The sequence below is a fragment of the Zootoca vivipara genome, chromosome 1 (genome assembly GCF_963506605.1).
Source record: "Zootoca vivipara chromosome 1, rZooViv1.1, whole genome shotgun sequence".
Classification (NCBI taxonomy): domain Eukaryota; kingdom Metazoa; phylum Chordata; class Lepidosauria; order Squamata; family Lacertidae; genus Zootoca; species Zootoca vivipara.
In genome coordinates, this window is record NC_083276.1 from 80111410 (window position 1) to 80136475 (window position 25066).

General features: G+C 41.9%; 1 protein-coding gene across 2 annotated transcripts in view; it reads left to right on the forward strand.

The window, feature by feature from the left end:
• The window catches only part of SYT7 (synaptotagmin 7), a 226950-nt gene that overhangs the window by 134379 nt on the left and 67505 nt on the right, over positions 1 to 25066 (forward strand). For both annotated transcript variants that reach the window (XM_035123676.2, XM_035123666.2), the window contains exon 3: positions 22758 to 22837. In XM_035123676.2, coding sequence (XP_034979567.1) covers positions 22758 to 22837 — 80 coding nt within the window. The remainder of the gene's footprint in view (positions 1 to 22757; positions 22838 to 25066) is intronic.

Consider the following 25066-nt stretch of genomic DNA (forward strand, 5'->3'; position numbering starts at 1 on the left):
ACATAGTGCATTCAACCCCATATAGACTCAGGACCAAGATGATTTTGAATTGACAGGTCTCGGTGCCAGAGCACCAACTTCCCTGTGCTTTTGTCATGGACTCAGCTGTACAAGACCCTGTGATTCCTTCGTTTCAGTTCTGGCCCAAGCAGCTCTCAATGAATCAAAAAGCTGTGAGGTGGGAGGGGCAAGGCAGACAAACTCAGCTTCTAAAGTCCAGATAGTTCCACATCTGCCCTTTCTACCATCATATTTATATCAAGCCTTTTCCCAGGATGCTAAGGGCATCACATAGCCACCTTGTGAAGTAAGCTGAGCCACCAAGTGAGCTTTGAGATCTGTGAGAATGTAAGCCCCTATCTCCCCAGTCTAAATTCAGCCCTTTATCTGCTACACCACACCGGTTCCCTGGTTGTGGCAGGCATTCGCTCATCTTCTAAATAATCCATCTGTAGCAGCTTGGTCTCTCTCAAGTCCCGACATAAAAGCCCCACTTCAATGCTAGTGAAGGAAGAAAAGCAGCAAAGATCAAGATCATCAATAAAAGGTGAGAAGTTTGTACCTTTTCAGAAACCCATGTTTGCAAACAACTCTTTTCAAGGCCTGGATGTTTGTGGGATTTAAATTTACTGCTACACAGACAGGTTAGATAAGCAAAAGCATGGCAGACGGAAGCTAGAGACTGGCACCATTAACTAGGGCCTGGATATTTTTGTGACTGCAAAATCTTTGACTAATTTCCATGCCTGCTGTCAAAAGAAAGTATGGCTAGAATGGAGTGAAGTAATATATGCATACAGTTGCTCCATTTATTAGCTCACTGAGCAATGGGCAGGCTAATCTGGTGCAATGGTGCATGGCATGTACGTCACTGAAAAGCCCCATGTATTCTTTAACCAGCTCTTCTTTTCCTTCTCCCTTTATCCCTGCTCCTTCTTCTCAGCTCATGCAATAGGTCATGGCAGCTCATCTGGAGAAATACTTGTGTCTGTGTTGTGATAAGGTAATTGTCTCTCAGGTGTCCATGACCTAAGGTTTTGATCACAACTTCCAGCCATTACTTCAATGTTCCGCTTCAGTTTGTCTCCCCCTGCTTGCCTGTTTTAAAGCCAATGGCCTTTGACCATTATTCAATAGAATAAGGCATCAGGAAATACACATGGCTTCCCCAGCATTCACTGACCAAGATCTCTGCACATAAAGAGTGCAAATGGGACCTGGTTCCTTTCTATTCTGCCTTTAAATGGAAGTGTGTCCTCAGCACTGATTTCCTAGGTAAAGGTAAAGGGACCCCTGACCATTAGGTCCAGTCATGGATGACTCTGGGGTTGTGGCGCTCATCTCGCTTTACTGGCCGAGGGAGCTGGCGTACAGCTTCCGGTGTCATGTGGTCAGCATGACTAAGCCGCTTCTGGCAAACCAGAGCAGCGCACGGAAACACCGTTTACCTTCCCGCTGGAGCGGTACCTATTTATCTACTTGCACTTCGTGCTTTCGAACTGCTAGGTTGGCAGGAGCAGGGACCGAGCAACGGGAGCTCACCCCATCACAGGGATTCGAATTGCCGACCTGATCGGCAAGCCCTAGACTCTGTGGTTTTTTTTTTTTTTTTTTTAAACATACTTTTTATTAATTTTACAAAATACAAAAAAACAAAAAAACGGTACATACTTATACCCCTTTTCCACCTCCTTCCTACCCACCCACATGGGTCCTCCCCTGCCACAGAAGTATCCCATGTTTGTGAACAGTCAGAAATGGTCCATTTTATGCTTGGATTTCTGTCCTCCTCCCCCTCCCCTGACCCCAAAGCCCCCCCCTGCCACCAGGGAGCTCCAGCAAACCAGGGCAGTACGCAGGAGGACATCCATCCAACCATCTATTGTTATACCAAAAAAAGAGAAAAATAGAAATAGGAAAAAAAGGGGAAAAAGAAAGGGCGAAGAAAAAAAAGAAAAAGAAAAAAACAATACAAAACAGAAAAATTTTTCTTGCATTCATAGTTGAAGAACCATATTTTATGGGCTTCCCCTCCCCCCCTTCCCCGGTTTTCATCCCTTTTTTATCATCTGCAACAGTTTCTTACTTTATAAAAATACACCTTTGTATCTTATACAACTTATAAATCAATTGTTAACATTTTCATCTAATATTCAAATCACTGAAAATTCAAACTCCCATTTTCTCTTCCCGTGCCTAATTTTTTTTTTCTCCCTCTATAAGCCTCCATATTTTCACATTTTCCAAAATCCATTCACTTTTAAAACTATAACTATTCTCAATTTAACCTTACATCCCCGATTACCGGCTCCACCCCCCCCAATCCAGCAAATTCCAAAATCAGCAGACCAGTTATAAACCTGTTAATCCATCCTTATAATCACAACATCACTTTCCCTTCACCCCACCCCCTGTTTACAGTCTCTTGCCATCCAGGTCACCATACAGGACCCCTGAATTTCTTCTCTTCTCTGCATATTTTTTCCTTCTTCCCTGTGGGCGTTCTGGAGTTCCAATAATACCAATCGTGCCCCCCTCAAAGGCAGGGCACTCCATCCAACTTTTTGTAGAGTAGAGTCATCATTTTTTTCATGGTGTGTTTCATTTTGTGTTGAATCATCACAGTCCTCATCTTCATCTTTTCCTTCCCCATCATTGTCATTCTCACATTGCTCTTTTTCAGTGTCAAAAGCTTCATCTCCTAGAAAATCATATTCCGCCATCACCTCCTGAAATTTCTGCTGTAACTCCTGTCGTCGTGTCTCCTCTTGACATAACTCTATTCTTGTTTCCCACATTAAGGTCAAAACAGACCGCTGGAACTCAGGGGAACACTTTTTTGTTGACATATTTCAGTCCTGCCAAGGTCAAAACTTATCACGTGGGGTGGAATATGATCACAGTTTATTTTCTCGACTCCATTTTAACAAGCTGGCTGCATTCTTCAAGTCTTGTTAACAATAAAGTTCGAACTCACATTTCACAAGCACTTAAGCCAAAAAAGAAATTCCACAAAGTCCAGAAATACAAAGTGAAGTAAAAATTGACTTATAAATCCTGATCAACTCACTGAATTGCCTAGGCTGCCGGCTCCCGAGGGAAAGAAAGGTTTTTCTTAGGCTTTACCTCATTGCTGCAGGGCAGTCATAAACCACAGTCTCTCTCCCCTTTTCACCCTGCATCAAAGGGGATATTCTCTTTGATGCCTTTGAGGGATCCTTTTGAATTACAAATCTTCTGTTTATGGCTTCGGGTTTCTATTTACTGTCTCTTTGTTGCCGTGGGGGGGGGTGGCTTCCTCTTTTCTCCCCTCTCTCCCAGACCAAATTGTTTTATAATCCAAATCGTGAGGTTACTTACAGTCTTTTCCAATCGTTTTATTTTCGGAAGAATCCAGCGCTCTCCGCCTTCGGCTTGAAGCTTCTCCCTGCTAGAATAACGTTGCCGCTCAAAATGGCCCCCGCGACTTCTACCCTCCTCGCTCCGGAGCTCTTATTAGAGCTAACCGAAGAGTTGGGGAGTCCGGATTGGGTCTGTGCCGAGCAAATTGCCCTCGGGACGCCCTTCCCGAGGTTCTAAGGGGCGCAGCGTTGCTCTCGCTGCCCTCCCCACTCCTAGCAGAGACGGGCCGTCTCGGAGACGAGACGAAACCCCGCCGATCGACGCTGGCGCTGAACCCGGAAGCCTAGACTCTGTGGTTTAACCCACAGCGCCAGCCATGTCCCGTTACTGATTTCATATTCAGGGGGGGAAATACACTTGTAAATAAGTCATTTATTAATTTGATATGATATTTTTGTTGCTATCTGTGTCACCTAATGATAGATACATGAAGACTTGAAGTGTGAACCTATTGTTTTACCATGAGCAGAGAAACACTTTCTTGTTTTCTTCTTGGAGGAACTGTAGGTCTTCCACATGGAAGCAATTGTTTCATTAATGTGGATACTCTGGGCCAAACTTGATGGAGAGGTGTATTTGAATCAGCTTTCTCCAACCTGGGGCCGTCCAGATGTTTTGGACCACAGCTCCCTTAATCCCTGGCCAGTGGTGATGCTGGCTTGAGCTGCTGGGGGTTTTAGTAAAAAATAAATAAATACATGGAGGGCACCACGTTGGCAGAGGCTGGTTTAAACCAGCATGCATCCAGGTGCATAGAAACAGGAGGGGTGGGTCGATATTCAATTTGGGTCACTTCTGAAAAGCAGAAAATACTGAATTAGGTGGACAAATGATATAATTATAAGGGGGAGTCTAATGTTCCTAAAAAGCACCTGATAGCAAAAAAAATCTCTTATTTAGTAGCAGCCATTGTTTTCCTAACGGGGGGGGGGGGGGTACTTGCTAGGGATGTACTGTATCAGTTACTGTCACACACAAAAAACAACATACGAAGTGAGGCAGGCATACGGAATCAAAAACTCACAATGAGCTTATTCTGTAGGCACTATTCTGCTGACACTTATTCTGCTGACACTATTTAAATGTTAAACAATAATAGTAATATTAATACCCTTTGCAGAACACCTTTCATGCATCAGTACAACTGTGTGCCACAAAATTTACCTGAGGGGGAAAGAACTCTGCAGACCAATGCAATGCCAGAAATTGCAGCAATTAACTAATCCTAGCATGAATAGCCACTTTAACACTGCTGTGAAACATGAGGTGTTTTCTGCTTGTTAGAGAAGAAGTGTGCCTGCACACGAAAGCTCATACCAATAACAAACTTAGCTCAGCAACAGCTAAGGTTCCCAGACCTGGAACTGCTACTGAACATCTAGTTTGCTTATTAGCTCACAACTGGCTGGAGGCAGTGCTTAGTCTTAGAGAAAAATGCATCAATTGATTGGGAGGGTTTTTTCATACCTCTGTTGCTGATTTCCCAATTATGTTTGTGGGTTGCCTCCAATTCCTTGGACTTGGCATGTGGTGAGGCATCAGGAAGGATTGTTGTTCAAGGCATACAGACATGGGAAAAAGAAAGTGCCCCCTCTTTGAATTCTGTGGCTTTACATATGAAGACATAATAACTATTATCTGTTCCTTAGCAGGTCTTAAAATTAGGTAAATACAACTTCAGATGAACAACAACACATGACATATTGCATCGTGTCATGACTTGCTTAACAGATATAAAGCCAAAATGGAAAAGCCATGTGTAAAAAACTAAGTACACTTTATGATTCAGTAGCTTGTTGAACCACCTTAAGCAGCAATAACTTGAAGTACTCATTTTCTGTAGGACTTTATCAGTCTCTCACATCATTGTGGAGGAATTTTAGCCCAGTCTTCTTTACAATGTTACTTCATTTCATCGAGGTTTGTTGGCATTTGTTTATGCACAGCTCTCTTTAAGGTACCACACAGCATTTCAATTGCATTGAGGTCTGGACTTTGACTGGGCCATTGCAACACCTTGATTATTTTCTTTTTCAGCCATTCTGCTGTAGATTTGCTGGTGTGCTTGGGGTCCTTGTCTTGTTGTGTGCCCCAATTTTGGCCATTGTTTGGGTTTTGCATGTACAAGGGAGGAAAAGAAAGTATAACAGTTGTCCAGAGAGGTAAAATAAGGGTTCTTTGCAAGCATCCAGGGTTTGCAACAGCTGGTGATGCTTGCTTTCTGTCGGAGTCGGAGAAAGAGTTTGCTGATGGTGAATCCTGTCAGTGAATGAAGATGTTTCAGCCAGTGAGAGACTCTTGCTGAGTGACGCGTCTTCATGGTTGGTTCAGCTTTTGTTATTTAGCTTGTTAGGAGATGTGATAATTGAATGTTTTGCTGGAAATGTTGGTGCAGCATGAAAGTAAGTTTTCAAAATAATCTGTGTGCAAGTGAATATCCTAGGGGAGGCGGGGGGAAATAATGGTTTGGGTATTATTATTATTATTATTATTATTATTATTATTATTATTAATTTTGTTACTGCCATTGTTATATTTTACCACACTCCCCCCCCTTTTTACTATAAAAATAGAAGTTTCTTTTGATCTTAAGTATTTTCAACCTTTTGTTGTATTGCTTACTTCTTTCAATATTTTTATGCATTTGAAGTACACTTTTATGACATAGGTAACTCTAACCCCCCCCACCCAACCAGCCATGCTCCCCGCCCTGCAACTACCATCGTTCATGCTAAGAACCTTCTGATTGCATGCATGTAGCCCAACATCCCTGTTTCTGGCTTCTTAAAAGACATAATGAGCCTGCCATGCTCCAAAAAGGGCCATGAATTTGCAGCATATAATGGAATTTTTCCCTCAACCCCTGCCACCATGACTCCTGTGGTTTCCTGAGGTCACTGTGTCACCACTGCATTCGCAAACAATGTATTTTGTTTTTAAAACAGTGAGACATACTGTATATTAGTGATGCAGAGTTGTAGCTGGGGGAGGGGGGCTAGCCAGGTTTTCTGCCTCAGGTGAAGCCTCCAGAGGGGTGTTTTGGACCCAGCCTGTGTGTGTGTGTGTGTGTGTGTGTGTGTTCGCAAATGCATGTGGAGGAGGTGCCAAACTGGGTCTTTGACCCAGGTGAAATAAAGCCTAGTTTTGCCCCTGAGTGCTGAACGATGAGTGTCCCTAAACTTGGCTTTGCCCTTTAAGGCAGACCTTACTATTTCACCAAACCAGTATTTTCATTCTCCTGCCCCAGCTGCTACTCCTAACAAGAGTCAACACACTGTCTCACTTTCCTTTTCCCAACACACAAACACCAGCATTGTTACAGAATGTGTTGTTTTCATACAAGCCGGCAGTTCTCAGATGCTACCCTGACATCCCCTTGAGGATCTTTTGACCTTGAACCTAAATGCACCTCAGAATTTGGCACCCCAGGGGTTGGTATAGTCTAGGTTTGCCATATTTCAAAAAGTGAAAATCTGGTTTGGGTAGTGATTTTGTGGAACTTTTGGAAAGCTTTTTGGGCAAGAATCTGAAGAAAGAAAGTGGGTGACTTTGAGGCAACACTAGGAGACCGGCTGAAGTCAAAGTTTCATTTCTGCAAGAGAGCAGTAGTGGATTCTTGTGGGTAATGAGGGAAAGAGAATATGAGATTTTTGTGGTGTGACAGCCAAGAAAGAAGGAAAGACAAGAGCACAACCCCAAGAAAAAGAGACCTGATCAGGTTTGAAAGGAGAAGAGGAGAGAGTGTGATGGATCCAATTAAATATTTGCATATATTTAAATGAATTGCATATGCAAACATGGTTACCTTTCTCCCTCTCTAGGAGAACTGGGGGCACCTCCCGCACTCCACCCACATCCATCATATTTCTCAACAGCCTCTGTTAAGGTAGTTTCAAACATGCATTTAGTGAATGGAAATCTGCAATTTTGCATGAATTGTAATCTCTGCCACACTTATAGGCACACATCTGGAAAAAAAACCAGTTATAGTAATAACATGCCTCAACAGATATCATGCTACTGAAAAACACTATGCGGCTGCTTTACAGAATCCCCCCCCCCCCGGTAGCAATTCTGTACCCTTCTGATTTTTAAATTATTGTTTCATTCTTTTACCAAGTTCTGTTAAGGCAATGTACTCAACCTCTGCAACACCAAATATGTCCCGATTTTAAAAAGTAAATACCCCCCCCCACACACACAGCAAAGCTATCCTACCTACCACTGCAGTAAGGTTAAACCCCATCCATTACAGTACTGGCATTGGATCAGAAGTAGCATGACTACTGTGGAGCTAAGAATAACATTCAATTTTTAAAAAATAATCAGATGAAAAATCCTTTAGCTGCTTCAGACACCCCACATGCCTGGCATTCAGCATCGTGCTGTGGCTTGTTTTCTCTCAAAAAGAAACCTCTCTTGGCTCATCTAGGGATTCAAAACTGGGTCAAGTGTTCCAAAGATGGCAAATTCCCCCCCCCCCTGTTATCAACACTGAAAATGCATTGATAAAAATAAAACTGTGTGGTTTCCTTCTCCCTAAGCACAGGAATATAACATGTTGAACCAGGATCAGTAATAATTAGGATAAATAAATATAGCTGGTATTTAATTTGAAACAGTATCTTGCATCTTAATGCAAGCATTAGCAACATTTCATCTGCCCTGCTTGGAAACTTGCCACACACAGCCAGTCACTTGCTTTCTTGACACCGTTCCCCAGTCTCCCTCTTGTCTATATTGGGACTGCCAGCCAGCTTATATCTGGCAACTTATCTCACTCCCTCAGAAGAAACAAGGTCCAGCTTCCCAGATTCTGACTGCTTAGTTTGCCAGTGCCTTACTGAAGATGGGGAGGTTGTGTGTGGAATACGTTCATGAGTTAAGCAGCAATATTGCCCCATTAATAAGTAAAGATGCTCATCTGGGAGCCAAATTAATAAAACTGGCTGCCACAGAGTGAGCAAGATGAATTGGAAGATTTCGCTGATCAGAGATAAACATACAACAGCCTCGCCTAGTTCAGATTCATTCCAGTGACTGGCACACTGGGGGCCCCCACAAGAAAAAAAAAAGCCCTCATGGTGACAGGAAAGACAACCCGCTCCTTTGCTTCTGCCAGATGGAGTAGATAGGGATAAGTGGCTGGGGGGGAAATAGATGCTGGCTGAATGACTTTCTTGACAGGTAGTGGAGCTACAAGGCAGCCATCTTCCCCAGAATTGACTTGGGTATCTTCATTCTTGCTAAGAGAGTGCTTCTGCTGTCTGCTGTTTCTCTCCTGCCATGGTTTTCCATTTTCGTTTGCGGAGAGTGTGGGTAGCTTATTAATTAACCTATTACATTTTTATCCTGTCTTTCCTCTAAGGAGCTCAAAGCAGTGTATCTGGTCCCTGTCCCCACTTCTTATTCTCACAACAACCCAAGGTGGGTCTTGGGAAGCATGGCCAGCTTCCTTGTACCAGATGTAGAGCTTCTGGGGCACCATAACTATGACATCCAGCGGAAGACAGGGGGAACCAGATTTTGGTGTCGCACAGGGCACTCCTGAAATTTGAGGTTCCAGGGTAACCCTCAGAGGTAGGTTAGTTTCAGAGCTAGTGGCTGGCCCAAAGTCACCTAATGAGTTTCACAGTCCAAGTCTAAACTCTAAACATACATCAACTGCACTAGCTAGTGTGGTATAATGGTTAGAGCATTGGACTATGGACTGGAAGGCCAGGGTTCAAATCTTCATTCAACCATGAAGCTCAATGGGTGACCTTGGGCCAGCCCCCCTCTCTCAGCCTAACCTACCTCACAGTGTTGTTGTGAGAAAAAATGGGGATGGGGAGAGCCATGTACAGTACACTATTTGAGCTCCTTGGAGGAAAAGGTGGCATATAAATGCAATAAACAAACAACCCACACTACTGAAGGCGTGGCTGAGCTGCAAGAGCAGCACGTGGCTCTTCAATGTGGTCAGCTGGATCTGTGTGAGCCAACTAGAGAAGGATAAGCTTGTAGGCTTTTTCTGTGGCTTTGGGGAGAGCAGGTTTGCATACAGATTTATTTGGTGAAAGCCAGTCTTGCTAGATGCGTGAGAACGTGTGAGGTTCCTGTAGGAGGTGCACAATCCCTTGCATTCTCACACCCTTTTGTGTAGAATCATTTGATTTTCCTAAATTCCTGCTTACCTACCCACCACCAAAAGGCTTATCTAATGATTTATTTTGCTTTTCTTTCACTGTATATGTGCTATTCAAGGGAAGACAAGGAGGAAATATAAGAAGGTGGGGAGCTCTCCAGGATTGTGGGAGGGATGAAAAGAATTACAAGAGAAAATATATGCATGCTTGCCCTGTGCTGCCGTTTCACAACAATCTCTGAGTCTCTGTGTGAAGCTTTGCAACTTTGGTGAGGGGAGAGATACAGGGAAAGGAGGCAATTGCATCCCAGACCCCAGTAGCAAATAACTGTGTTTCTGACATAGAATGCCATGCAACAAAACGTTTTCAGTCTTAAGTGTGCTGCACAACATCTCTTGCTCCCACTGTTCTCACTCAAGTCATGATACATTATCTCAGCCTACAAGCATAGAATTATTGAGTAGGGAGGCACCTTCAAAGTCATCTCGCCCACCTTCCTGCTCAGTGCAGAATACAACTACAGCATTTCTGACAGAAGGTCACCCAGCCCCTGTTTTGCTCTGCTCTCTCAACCATTCATCATAGAACCTCATTTCCAAACCCCCTCAAAGTCTTAGTTATACTTCTCAGGAGAGGCTCCAATTTGTCAGTGTCCTTCACTAAATACAGTCATACCTCGCTCAGAAGTCGAACAGAATCCATTCCGGAAGTCCGTTCAACTTCTGAAATGTTCAACTTCCAAAGTGCGGCTTCTGATTGGCTGCAGGAGCTTACAGAGCTTGCAGAGGCCCTGTCAGATGTTCGGCTTCCAAAAGAACGTTTGAAAACCGGGATACTCTCTTCTGGTTTTCAAGGTACGACTTTTTTTAAAAAAAATTAAAAATACTTTATTAATTTCTTTTAAAATACAGCACATACATACAACATAAAATTAAAGAAAAAACAATAGCAGCAGCAACAAAAAAGCAATAAAAAATAAAATCATAACAAAAAAACACTTAAACTAAATCATAACAAAATCATAATCAAAATCATAACAAAATTATACTCAAATAATATTCCAAATCATATTCTAAACAAAACAAAACATAACCTAATTTATAAACAACAAAATTAAATAAAAATAAACATAAATGAACATAAAGTTTTAATAAAATTCTATTTTTCTTCCCCCTATCACCTATGACTTCCAACCTTTCCTATAAGCTGAATTTAATTCCTTTATTTTGTGCATCCTTTCTTCTATATTATTCTTATTCTTTTCTTTTTCTTTGCACCCTTCACAATTCTGCTATAAGATTCGCTTTTTCAATCCTATTTCTTAAATATTGATTAAATGGTTCCCATTCCTTTTCTGCCCTATTTTTTCTGAATTTTTTGGAACCCCTTCTTTTATTGCCAAATTTTTATATGTAATTAATTTCAATAGCCATTCTTCTTTACTCGGGATTACATCACTTTTCCAATTTTTAGCAATTAAAATTCTGGCAGCTGCAGTCGCATATATTACCACACATTTATCTTCTGCTTTAATTTCTTCTCCCATCATGCCCAAAAGAAAAATCTCCGGCTCTTTTTTAAATGAGTGTCTTGTCAATTTTTTTTTAAATTCTTTATAAATTTCTTCCCAATACATTTTAATCTTTTTGCAGCCCCACCATGTATGTATAAAGGTGCCTATCTCCTCTTTACATCTCCAGCAGGTGTTATCACTGTTTTTGTATATTTTAGCCAGTCTTGCCGGGGTGAGGTACCACCTATATTGCATCTTGATAACATTTCCTCTTATATCATAATTTATAATATATTTCAAATCTCTTACCCATAATTTTTCCCAATTTTCAAACATAATGTTTTTCCCTAAATCTTGCACCCATTTGATCATAACATCTTTCGTTAATTCATCTTTTGTTTCCCATTCTAATAGTAGATCATACAGCTGCTTTATATATTTTCCTTTCCCTTCCAAAAAAAGGTACGACTGTATGGTGCCCAGAATTGGACACAGTACTCCAAATGTGGCCTGACCAGTACAGAACAGAGTGGAATAGAGTGGAACTATTGCTTCTCATGATCTGGACACTAAGGCTGGGTTCAGTTAAAACAGCTGTGCTAGCAGGAGCTAGTACAATGAGTCCCAGTAGTGCGTTGGGGCTTCAACCCTCTCCTTGCCCCCTGTGCCCCCGAAAATCATCTCTAGCTGGTTGGGGGAGCCCCCCAAACTGCATGTGGGGGGAGGAGAGCAGAGACTGTTACATCTGACAAACTGAAATGCTTGTGCTGACGGAATGGTCATAATAGTGTGACGTTGAATTCCTCCCTTTGCTTCTTTAATGCAACCTAAGAATGCATGGACATTTTTAGCAGCCACGTCGTGCTGCTGGCTCATGTTCAACTTATAATAAACTAAGTCATTTAGATCCTTTTCACATATGCTGCTTTCAAGCAATCCTATATTTGTGCCTTTGATCTTTATTTTATTTTTGGACCTAATTGTAGGACTTCACATTTATCTCTGTTGAATTTAATCTTGTTGGTTTCAGCCCAATGTTCCAGCCTGTCAAAGTCATTTTGAATCTTGATTCTGTCTTCTATGGTGTTAGTTATCCCTCCTAGCTGTGTGTCATCTTTAAATTTAATAAGCATCCTCTCTATGCCCTCATTCAAGTCATTTATAGCAATGCTGAATAGCACAGGCCCTAAAAGAGAGCCCTGTGGTTCTCCACTTGAGTCTTCCCCCCCAGGCGGCTGACTTAGAGCCATTAATGAGCACTGGCTGGGTATAGTTGTTCAACCAGCTGTGGCTCCACCTGACATTAATATCATTTAGCCCAAATTTCTCTGTCATTCATCAAGGATCTCATGGATGACTGTCCAGTGCTTTGCTGATTTCTTTAAAAAAAAACTTTTAAGGTGGCCCTCTATTATTCCTATTTTGCAAATGGTGAGAGGTGCAGAAGCTGATAGTCGTGTCTTCTCTAAAACAGCATTCCTATGCACATTTACTTCAAAGTAAATCCCTTTGATCTCAGTACTTCTGAGCACGCATACCTGGGATTGCCAAACACAAAGTGATATTTGAACAAGAGAAACCGTGATTCAAGGTCAGTAATAAAAGTATATTGTGTAGAATATACATTTAACCATTATTTGGTTCAAACCTGCCTTCATTTATTGGAGTTTTATGCAATCTTCTTGGTCAGTTCCAGGAAAATATGGAGGTTATGAAAAAATTGAGCAGAAACTTTAGAGGTTTCCATGAAGCAGTTGCCAAATGAAAATTTGGTGATCTTCTGAAAACTTTTTTGAACTAAGGAAGCATACTAAGCATGGCTGAAGCCTTTAGTCATGCTAGGAGGTAGAAAGTTCATATTCCAAGGTAGGTTTCTCTGTGGATGAGCTCCCACCACCCACCTCCCCATTCCCATTTCCATTCTGTTCCTTATCTTTTAAGTCAGGGCCACATCTCTTCCCAAGCACCACAGGATCTCTTCTGAAATGAGAGAATTAAATCCAGCAGCTGGCACATATGTCACCTGTTTGGAGCCTCCCAGTGGGGTCTAGAGACGGCTGAAGCAGAAGGAAGGTTGCAGGCACTGCAGCCCATTGGTATGCACACACAATAGAGTGTAGGCAGCATGGAATTTTAATGAATGATTATGTTCTTCCATCAAGCTAAATTTAGAACCAAACCCAAGAAGGTGAAACCCTCTCACCTTCTGCCAAAATGTAGATGAATCATGAGCAGCTTGTCCTTAGTCAGCTTCCATCTTGCTCAAACTCTTGTCTTCAGCATCAGTGGCTTCCTAGCCAGACTAGGGACAGAGGGACCAGTATTCTCAGCAGTGTCTGCCTGTTTAACTGCTGTTTATTTCTCAGGTGAGACTGCAGGTTCTTTCCTTCCATATGGTACAGTCCAAATTTGACTACAAAGCATGCCTGAAAACCACCTGCATTCCCATTTAGCAAGAGCTTTTGTAGACATGCAGTAAAGACATTTAGGAAATGCATTTTGCAGGGTGGGTGGGTGTGAGAGAGAGTTTCTTTATGGACTAATATTTAAAAATTTAAATAAGAGGCAACAACTGACAGCATGTGACAAGCTCCCTGAGTCCCAGCAGCAGACCTGAGTGCTTGAAATGCCGCCTGAAGATACATCACCCTGGCTGCATTTTCTCAATCCATACTAGAAGATCCATACTCTCCTAGCTATCCTGTGAGTAAACAAGTGCATAAATCTGACAGATGCTGCATATTTGGATCTTCAGCAGGCTTTGTGCTAAAGCCCTTCCCCAAATGCTTCTAAGGAAATGTGGTGATTGTTAATATTGCATGTTGCCAATATCCCTCTCAAGTCCTCCTTAAATGCAAAATATTCTTCTAGTGCAGCATCATGAAGAGGAAAATTAAAATGGTCAGGGACTCAGTCAACAAAAAAGGGAGTTTCTTGGGAAGCATTGTGAATAAGAGGAAGTTGTAACTCACAGAGCAGCTGGAAGATCCCTGCCAGTCTGTGGCAAGTTTTGCATTTCAGCTACCCACTCCATACACATAATCAAGAAGAATTCTACTTAATAATATATGGCACATATCAAGGATGTGGAAACTGCAGGCGAAAGGTGGGAGTTATTTTAAAGGGGGGGGGGGGCAAAGTGTGGCAAGGACATAGCTGCCAAGTTCTCCCTTTTTTAAAGGGAAATTCCCTTATGCTGAATAGGCTTCCTCGCGAGAAAAGGGAAAACTTGGCAGCTATGGGCAAGGAAAGGGAATGGGAAGGTTTTCAAAGCTGTACTTTCAGTTGCTGTGGGATTTCCATGACATAAGCACATTCTGGGGATTCTCATATAAGACACATTCCTTTCAATCAGTTGCATGCTAGAGAAATTCCCAGCTGATTATGTTGTCTATTGGTGACTAACAAAGGTCTTTTCTGCTTGGGGATTTGCTGAGTGTAGCCCATAATAGCTGTTGCGCTTCTTTGCTTCTTGAGTCATGCTGGCCTGAGAGTACCATATAGCTGGGTTACTGACCCAATTGGAGAGAGAGTGCAAGAGACCTCCATTGTTAAGAGTAGTTAGTATGTGTTTGTATTTTCAATAAGCATGTCTAAAGGAGACTGAGTCAGCCCAGAGGATCAAAGGAATTCTTTCCCTTTCATTGCCTTCCCCTGAATCCTCCAGGCTTGCAGTGGAGTTGACTAGATTGCACAAGACATGCAGTTTGTTTTTGCAGGGCATAAACATTCATCTGTCTTTTCTGAAGCCCTGGCACTTCCCAAATTTCTTCTGCAACTTGTCCTCTGTTCACCCTTTATCCTGCCTCACATGGATGGTCCCCTAGTCCAGCCTGCTTTTATTCTCCAGCACATACACTTCCAGAGACACAAGCTATTCAGACTTCTTTTTCCCACAACAGATGGGCTACTGCTATTATACATTTGTTGCACACAGTACAGACATCTTCCCTTGAGGATGCACTTCTATTGTAGGGATACTTCTGTTCTTCAACACTATATTAGCTGGTTCTTGTATCGAGGGAAATGTGATACTCCCTGCCAGTTTAGGCTGCAGTCATATAACTGGAAGTATGTCCCACTGAACTCAATGGAATTTTCTTCTTCTTATAGAATTGTACTGTTCTTGTGATTTGCAGCAATGTGTGGACTGTTGTTCTGAACTGCAGTGAAAGAAGTGTGATTACTTTGCCTGCTTCAAGACTTTATCATGGGCGTAGGCGTGGGCATTTCTATGAAAGACACTGCTTCTTCTAAAACAAAATGATCTTAATACTACTCAGGAGGTTGCACCATCATTGGGAGATGACAAAACATAAGATCTGGTTCAGCATCCTGTTCTCAAAGTGGCCAAACAGATGCCTGTGGAAAACTGGCAAGCAGGACTTGACCACAAGAGCACTGTTCTCTCCTGTGGTTTCCAGCAACTGATATTCAGAGGTATTACTGACTTTGACCATGGAGGCAGAATGTAGCCATTGTGTCTTCTAGCCATTGATAACGTTGTCCTCCATGAATTTGTCCAATCCTCTTTTAAAGCCATCCAAGTCAGGGGCCATCACTGTTTCCCATGGGAACAAGTATAAGTACTCGCACTTTATTTTATCTGTCCTAAATCTTCCAACATTCAGCTTTGTTGGATGTCCAGGAATTCTAGTGTCATGTAAATTATTCACTTTTTTATCATTGTCATTTGTTTCTGTAACCTCCTGCAGCTTGGTTGCCATTCCCCACCCTAATTTGGGCTTCTTCCCACATTATTTACTTGGAAGATCCTAACCAACCTCAGACCACTAAGTGAATGTTGTGGCATCGTGACACCCAAGCAGAATGCCACTGAGGGCAAATAAAGTGAATTCTTTGCCACCTTGGATGAATTGCCCTCACTGTGAACAAACACAAATTCAAGGAAACAGCTGAAAAAACAACTGAAGGCTTAGTAATTAAATAGTTATAGGCTGCCAAAAATGTTAGTGAAAAACATAATATATTCAGCACTGCCTTGAAAATACACATTTTTAATACTTCCTGGCCAACTCCCCATCTAATATGAAATCAATATTGATGTCAGTAAGGAAGGTTTCCAGATGGTGCAGATCCATGCACATCCCAATTATATGAGTGTTTATACTACCACTTTCTTACTTTGGGGTAGGGCTGTAGCTCAGAGGCAGAAAAATCTGCTCTGCATGCATAAACTCTCAGCTAAGTCTCCAGAATGGGTAGGGCTTATCTGGGTGGACCAATGATCTATAGGCAACTTCCTATGCATTCCAGGTAATTTATTGAGAAATTACTACACTCACATTTTATTTTATTTTTTTCCTGCTGCTGCTGCTGCTGCATCACACTGTTGAATCATGTTAAGGTTGTGGTCCACTAAGACCCCAATATCCTTTTCACTGTCCCCCATCTTTCATTTGTGCAGCTGGTTCTCCTGCCTAAGTGTAGAACCTTACCTTTGTCCCTATTGACATTCATTTGGTTAGTTTTGGCCACTTCCTCACATTTGAGCTTCTAGATGTGAGCAGATTTCTGCTTGCTTATAAGACTTTTCCTTCCTCTCCACCCCTAGTAGGTCCTTCACACCTGCCTCTGCTTCTGTGGGTCCTCTAATCTTCTGTAACAGATTTGGGAGCATGTAGGGTGCTGCAGGAGGGAGAGGGAAACTGTTCTGCACTGTCCATTCCATTCTATTGGTGGATGTACATCACTGGATATCACCCCCCTGGGTTTTGCTTTTTTTCTGCTGGAGGAAAGAACATCCATTGCTAATGTTCAAAAAGGACATGCCCAACAGTAAACAAGGTAAGGAGCCAATTGCATTGCTCAAATTTTCCTTTGAACATCTGGGTTTTTTTTCTGTTGCAGAGCCATAGTTATTGAAACATTGTCTGAATTTCAGACCAAGTTCTGCCCATGGACATGTAGGCAGTGCAGGGAGTTTTTGCAAAACATTTTTATATCAGGAGTCAACTGATACAAAGAGCTTTGTTTACATGCTTTATAGGTTGTTATGGACAATGATTACAGTTTCTCTGAATGTGACCATTTTGGAAAGTGAAACTTAAAATCTACTCCATTGCACATTTGCTATGCCATTGCAGAATCCAACTACAGTAACGGTACTTTGAGTTTAGCAGGTGGTTGAGGGAGTTAAATAACTCCAGTAGCATTTCCATTACAGTGCATGGTCTTCTCAAATCTAAGAATGTTTCATTGCATCCATTTGTTCATGTTATACCCCACTTTCTCTCCCAATAGAAACTCATATTTCATATACCTTTTAGTTAAAAACAACAACAGTCCAGCAGCCCAGCCCAAAGTGCCCTGAACTGCAGCTGGACATAATGACTGCATTATGGTCTGTTCTTTATTGTTTTAAAATCATTCAAAGCTTGTAAGGATTTCTAGCTTCCTAGAAGCCCATCTCTACAGATCCTGCCACACTGTGCATGGATTTCAATGACTGCATAGTCATATGAATGCATCTCATATGGGACTCTGAATCTTCTCAGATATCCAGAGGACCACAGTGTACATACATAGCCGATTTCAGAAATCTTCTGTTACATTTATTCTAGCACCCTAGAGTCCTTGAAACACTTCGTTTCTGTTAGATGGACTCTGATCAGGGCTGTGACTTCAACCTTTCTAAGCAACAAGCAACAACTTTAAGTTGTCAGCCTTGCCTCAGAATCTTTTTACCCTTTGATCCCTCAGCTTATTAGATTCTGTCAAAAATATTAAGATTTTCTGTCTCTTTGGGGTCAGGAAAACAAGTGTTAACTACTTCCCATTTTTAAAAACCTATTAAATCACATAACATTTAGAGAGCAAAAGTATGTTTATCAATGAAGGTAAAAAAAATCTGGGGCAATTTTTTTAAAAAGAAAAAATATTTTTAGAGAGCCTTTTTAAAGTTCAGTTTCAAACCCAATGCCTAGATTATTAATAACATATTGTTACAAAAGGAAGGTGCCTGCAAGAGCTCATGGGTAGGGTTTCCATACATCACCCAAATATGGCAGCCCAACAACTTTGCCAAAGAAAGCTCAACAACCTTTCCGTCCAGATTTTCACTGCTTGAAATATGGCAACCCTACCATGGGGTCCCAGGCACACACATAGGGTCTGTGTCCCCTTGGATAATGGAAGACAGAGCAGAGAATGTAATGCTTTAAGAAATAGGGTTTATTCACCTATTTACACCTTCAGTCTGCATGGAGGAAGTTCATGACTCTTAGAAAGTGGTTTTCCTAGGTAATTAGTTAGTTGTGTTGTTTCAAATGGAATTACTGAGTTAGACCTCCCAACCCTTTTGGAGTCCATCTCTCAGTGTGAAGGCCTCTACACTGCTCATTCTTGACATCTAATTTTCAATTGGCCTCTGATTCCCAGCACTTCATTCCAAATCTCAATGGAATGTTGTTTCCCCACACTTCCTCACCAGCCTTACACTATTCAAATCATTTCCCCCCTCAGCCTGTCTTATATTATTCCCTCCTGTAGTCCCTAATTTAATTTTGCTGCAGCACTGACATCTGTGGTTGGTACTGTTGCCCTTTGTGGTTGTAATCATTGCCCTTTCACATCTAATCCACAATCTAAGGAAGAAGGATCCACTGCTTGCATGCCTGAGGCCTTTTGGGTTATGCCTGTACCAGCAGACTTGCACCAAGAGTAGCACAAAAATTGTCTCCCTTCTACACCTGTGTTTTCATTTGCTAATTGTTCACTAATTAGCATTAATTGTCTCTTGCCTGCCCTAGAATCATGAAGCACATTGAGACTGCCATCAGAAATCACAACCAAGCGGCCTTATTATCGAGACCCAATTAGGAACAAAATGCTCACTTCATTATCTTATGACATGTGGGTTGGTTTTTTTTGTTACTGTGAACTTAATTAATTAGAGTTCAGTTAATCCTAAAATGGCCTGGCTGTTTCTCCTCTGCTGGGACTGTGATGAAGGGGAGGCAAGGTAGGCTGAATTTTGTTCACCTTGAAGAGCATGGAGGAGCACCAAAGCCTCTATCTAGTTTCAAGACCCCCAAAGTAGAGGGACCTTGCAGAGTGAATGCAAACTAGTAAACTCCCATGGACATCTCTGCTTGCTTAGGAAGTGTAAAATGAAATGGAAAAAAAATGCATATAGTTTTGTGGCTGCCAGTTTCTAAGCTAGAGACTTCCCCATGCCTTTAAAATTAACATAATAACATAAGAAGTCTGTTGTATTGGGCCAATGATCTGTTCACACAGTGGCCAGCAGGCCATCTGTGGGAAACTCAGTTGGTAGAGCATGAGACTCTTAATTTTAGGGTTCTGGGTTTGAGCCCCACATTGGGCAAAAGATCCCTGCATTACAGGGAGTTGGACTAGATGACCGTTGTGGTCCCTTTCAGCTCTACAGTTCTGTGATTCTAAGCACATAAGCAGGACATGAATTGTCACTGAATTAGAGTCCAGGCAGCGGTGATTTCTCCCTCCCATTTTCACCCAGTCCTTTTATCGGTCTCTCACCTGCGGTCAAAGGTGAGGCCTGAGACAAGACAGGTGAGAGAAGGCACTACTGCTGCTGCTTCCTTTTCCAGTTCAGCAGCACAGGGGAAATCTCTGGCTTGCGATTTGGCCACTCCTGAACTTTCTAGCAGTTTTACTAATCCAATTGAAAATTAAATCTTAAAAACAAAAGAAAAATATAAGTCATACTGACATATGACAGAATTAGAATAATAAAGCAATGGACTCCTGATGTGAATCTGAGCATTCCATTCAACATATTTTCTATTCACGTCAGCAACAATGAGAAAGAAATAACTTTATTTTGTTTAAGAAAGTGACAGATGCTTTCACAATTGCCCAGTCAACATCCAGATCTCTATAAAGAATGTGTCAATGCCAGTGAACCAATTGCTAAGATAATGTTCAATTTTTATTTTAGTTTCTGCAAAGCACTTTTACAAAAGAAAACTTTGATCAGCCTGGAGCCTCTGATTATTCCCCTTAGCTAATAAATATCACTTTACAGGAACCCTATGCTGAGGGAAAGTGTGTGGTTAGAAATACCCAACAGGGTTTGGAGGAACTTGCAACAATAAAATATTAAGAGAACATGTTCCTTCTAGGGGGCAGTTAATTAAATTGCAATGGTGTGATCTTTGGAAGTGAAAGACATTCAACAGTTCCCATTGACTTTAGTGTCCCATAGTGTGAACTATGATTAGTCATCTCCACTGAAGCCAGACTTTAATCCCTCAATATAGCCTTACATTACCTAATGCCAGGGACCTAGCTGTTGCCTTGCCATTATATTTTTGATGCTACAATGCAGGAACTCTCTGTAGTTTTTTTCAAGGCAAAGTACACTGGAATTGAATCTACGTAGTTGTGAGTTGTCAGATCTGGTGTTCCAGATCTCTAGCTGACAATAACGAAAATGGAGTTTGGGAAGCTTCTAGTTATCTTCTCCCCTCTAATCCAATTCAATTTTATTGCATAAAAAGAGTTGATAATGACTATGGCTGGGTTTGCACATAACACTAAGCTAAACTGTGGCTTAGTGTGAAGCAATCAGCATACTGGTGTGTAGTTAGAAAATCGTGTCTACTTCTCCTTCCCCAATTCTGCTGCTGTTGCACCACCAAGAACTAAACCATGATGTGACTTAGTGTTATGTGTTGGGCTAGTGGTTTGTCTTGCTCCAAAGAAGCCACAAGCTGTAACCAAGGTTTGTTATTGGCTTACAACTCATGGTTTATTTGGGGAAGACAAAGCTTGAGTGTAGCTTCACACATAACACTAAGCTAAATCGGTTGACGTAGGAAGGGGAGTGCAGTGGGTGCGGGCCGCCCCAGGTGTCATCACTGAGGGGGTTGACCGCGAGGCCTGGCTTGTAGCACGCCTGAGCCACACATCTCTCCTGGGGAGTTACGTGGTGGCTCAGGCACCTGCAGGCTCCACGCTGCCCAAAATGGCAACATGGGGTTTGCAGACTCTGTGGAGGTTCCATGCAGCGTGCTCTGTCTCGGCTTGCCCCGCCCCCGGGTGCAGGACATTTGCGTCACCCCAGGCACCCGAGCAGCTAGCTACGCCGCTGAGCTAAATCATAGTCTCCTGGTAGTGCACAGTTGTGAGGGAGGAGCAAAGCAGCCAAGTTTTTCTGTGCACTAACCTGCTTCATAACTGGTTTGGCTTAGCGTTGCATGTGAATGACAACTATTAAAAGCATACAAATGCAAATATCATATTTGATACACTTTATGTATCATAGAATCATAGAACTGTAGAGTTGGAAGCAAGCACAAGGGCCATCTAAGTCCTATCCCCTACAATGCAGAAATCTTTTTGTCCAACCTGGGGCTTGAACCCACGACCCTGGCAATAAGAATCTCATGCTCTTCCAACTAAGCTATCCTAATGGTTCCTATTTCATTATTTTTAAATGGACCAACAGAAGGACATGCAAATAAACACTAGCAGAGAAGAGAAAATAATGTTCAAAGCTCTAGAGATAATTGCACACACCAACCCAGCCAACACCATCCCCATTCCTTTATTTCATTCAGTACTCTGTACTCCTGTTCCAGGAGTAGCACAAAAAGGGAACCTTGGACTGCAACTTCTCAGCTATTTTCAAATACCTGCATGGGAGATTTCATTTCAGTTTGTTCCGATAGCTACAGAAAACTCAGTTGACGTTTGTTCCAATTCAGCAGTAAAAGTACTTGTCGGACCCATGATTGGAAATCCACAAGTGTGTGGATGAGTCCTGAGTTAAACAGTGTATCACTCTGCAGTTTCTTTTTGTCTCCTGCCCGTTGTATTTTATATTGTACATGTTGTTATATATTGTTATAGGAATTCTAAGGTAACAATATTTTCTCATGCTGCTAAATTATCTGTGTAATTCAATAAAACTGTTTTGATTATTATTTTTTAAAAAGGAGGGGCTTTGACTTCCAGGTCAATTTCATGACATATCACTTCAGTAAATACTTTAAAAATTGAGGATTAAATGGTGGGTGCCAGAGTTTGCTGTACAAAAAAACCCTAAAATTATCAGTCTTTTACCTTTCCCTCTGGTTAAGTCCATTCTTCATCAACTGTGGATCTACTAAATCTGGCATCATGCCCAGGGTATTTTTGTGATGTATGAAGCTGTCATTGATGATCACCTCATATAGGATCTGTCCATGCTGCTATCAATACATTTTTGTATTTCTAGTACAGATTTCCTTTGTCTTTTGTTCTCATCAGATAGATGCAATTCTGGTTTTATGATTTTAGCACTCCTGGTTTGACTTGGTAAATGCTTCCTTAGCTGCTGATAGATTTTATCTACAAAGAGGAAATGCATGTGGAATTATAGCACTAAGTAACACCATCTTTATGCAATACTCTGTTTTTAGCCTTAGCTGTAGCAGAGATATTCTCTGTGCAGGGGGCAGCAGAGCATTTTCTCTTACCAAAAACGTCTATGGAGGTAACCCCCAAATTACAGTCTACTTATGCAAATTTTCTACTTTCAAAGGGTCTGCTGGACAAAGCTGGCCTCCTGCGTTTCTGAACATTAATCACATACAGTGCCACTGCAAGTGTGAAAAGGGGAAGGGACCTACCTAGATCTCTTCCTGTTCTCCTTTCAGAAGCAAAGCCGTTCCTCCTACCAGATAAACACTTATCCTCACCTTCTCTTTTTCTTTTCATTTCAGGGCAAACGCTATAAAAACTCCCTGGAGACGGTGGGAACTCCCGATTCCAGCCGAGGTCGCAGTGAAAAGAAAGCCATTAAGTAAGTCCCAGGAGGAATTATAGGAGTGAATGGATTGGAGGTGTTTGGATCACAATCACTGCACAATGGAGATATTCATTGGGGATGTGTTGGCTGTTTTGCCTTCAGGCAACCCTGTAGCTGAAAAGCTGGGCCACCACCATTTGCCCTCACCGCAGTAATCCTAAACACACCTCATGTGTCTCCTCCACTGCCATATTGCTCTAGTCCTAAGCATATACAGGTATATACCACACCACTGCAGTAGCAGCCAGTGTAGTGGGGCATGGCTACCCTCCCAACACTGGTATCTACCTGGTCAGGACTGAGTGATGGTGAGGTCAGGGCTGCATAGACCACCAGCGGAAGCACCACATTGTCTCCCCCAGTGTGTCCACACAGCCCCAATCTCTCCTCCCCTCTGTCTCTCCCCAGACCTCTCCTGGTGAGTTGCAGTGGCGCCAGTGTTGGGAGGGCAGCTTCGCAGTACCACCGCACCAGTTGCTACTGCACCACTGTATGTGCGTTGTACACATGCAGCTCCTGATATTGCTTCAGTTTGTGTAATTATTCCTGCATTTTTAGTAAATACCCCACTCTTGTGTGCATACACCTTTATGTTTTCCAACCAGAGAGTAGTCCAAAATGCTCTTGGCACACCTGTAAATATTTCTCGTTCCAACATTCATCAGAGTAGCACCACTTCTTTTAGTACCCTGAAACATTGCCCTACAAAAATAAGGCTGTTCTCTTTATATTGCTCTTACCCTCTCACCATAGTAATCTGACACCTGTAGTCACACCTCCACCACATCCCAAGGCTCAAACCTCCAAGTGCTATCCCTCAAAAAGTAATTCTATCCCTATTACATTTCTGCAAGCCTTCACTTTCCCACCCCACCCCCTTTGCATTTACTATTTTATCTGCTTCTTTGACATTTCCCCTGGGCACAGCCTGTATTTCAACACATTTCAGACTCTCTCCTTCCCTACACATGTGACGTCAACAGATTCAGACTGCCCAAGAGATCAGTACCAAACTGCAGTTCTGCCTTATATATAACTATCCACACTTGATATATACCAGTTCAAATAAGAGTTCAGCCTTTCTTCTGTTTCTGGGCACGCGATAAATCTCCTGAATGGAAAAGCAAACCATTGATTATTTTCTTTCTCCAGGGCTTAGTCTCAGGCATGTCTGTAGTGTAAAAGTTAGTAAAATACTCCTGACCCCTTTTCAGGGGGTGAGAAGAAAATTATTTTATGTATTATTTATCTCATAAATTTTATTTTATTTTATTGCTTGATTGCAACAACAACAACAACAACTTCAAAGTGGTTATGGATATTCTCTACGTATGTATATTCCTGAGCCTTAAGACCATGCCCCCACATTTTCAGATTGTGGCAATTGGTTCCAGGCAAAATGTACGGCTGGCTGCATAGTCTTCCTTTAGCCTAAATAAATAAATATATAAATCCTTTCCTCTGAAACAACTCCAAGTCATTGTGGTCTATGGACTTATTCCAGGTTCCTTTGTGGCTGTGTGTGTTCACACAAAGAAATGACTTGGCAATGAGTTGTGTAGTAGTAAAGTGGCATAGAAGACTCAGCAGTGGGACAAACTGTAAACAACATATTTGTCTATGTCACTGTGATTTAAGCCCCTCTGATCCCCTCCCCGTTGTATGAAAAGATTCTCTAGCAGGAAGCTGGGGACTAAGCCAAATTCCACATTCCCACCAATTATATGTTGCTCTTCCTTAGCCTGTTGTGGAAGGGTTCTCTTAAGCTTTACCCTTTATCAGCTTTCCGATAACATGATAGGGCCCGCCCTTCTCTATAAACACTTCTGGGTCTCTTTCTCCTCATTGTCTAACACAAAGAATAGGTTTTCCCAACTTTGCTCCATAGGAACCCCTGCTGTTTCTTTCATTGCATTTTCTTGGGACCTTTACAATAAATATTGTTGAGGACCTGCTGTCATTTGGTTTGAAGGCTAACAGAGGAGAGAGACCTAGAACACTTACTCTCTCTTTTTTAAAGTAATGTGTGTCACATAACATTTTCTATATATACTTCATCTACATTTGTACCCTAACCCTTGTTAAAATTGTACTTGTTCCCCCAAAATGTTTACAATGTTTCTGGTTTGTTGGCAGGAGATGATTCTGCTAAGCTCCTTGAGCTGGACTTCTTCAAAGTAGATGCTTCCTTCTTTTTGTCCCTGAAGGGTGTGATGGGTTCAG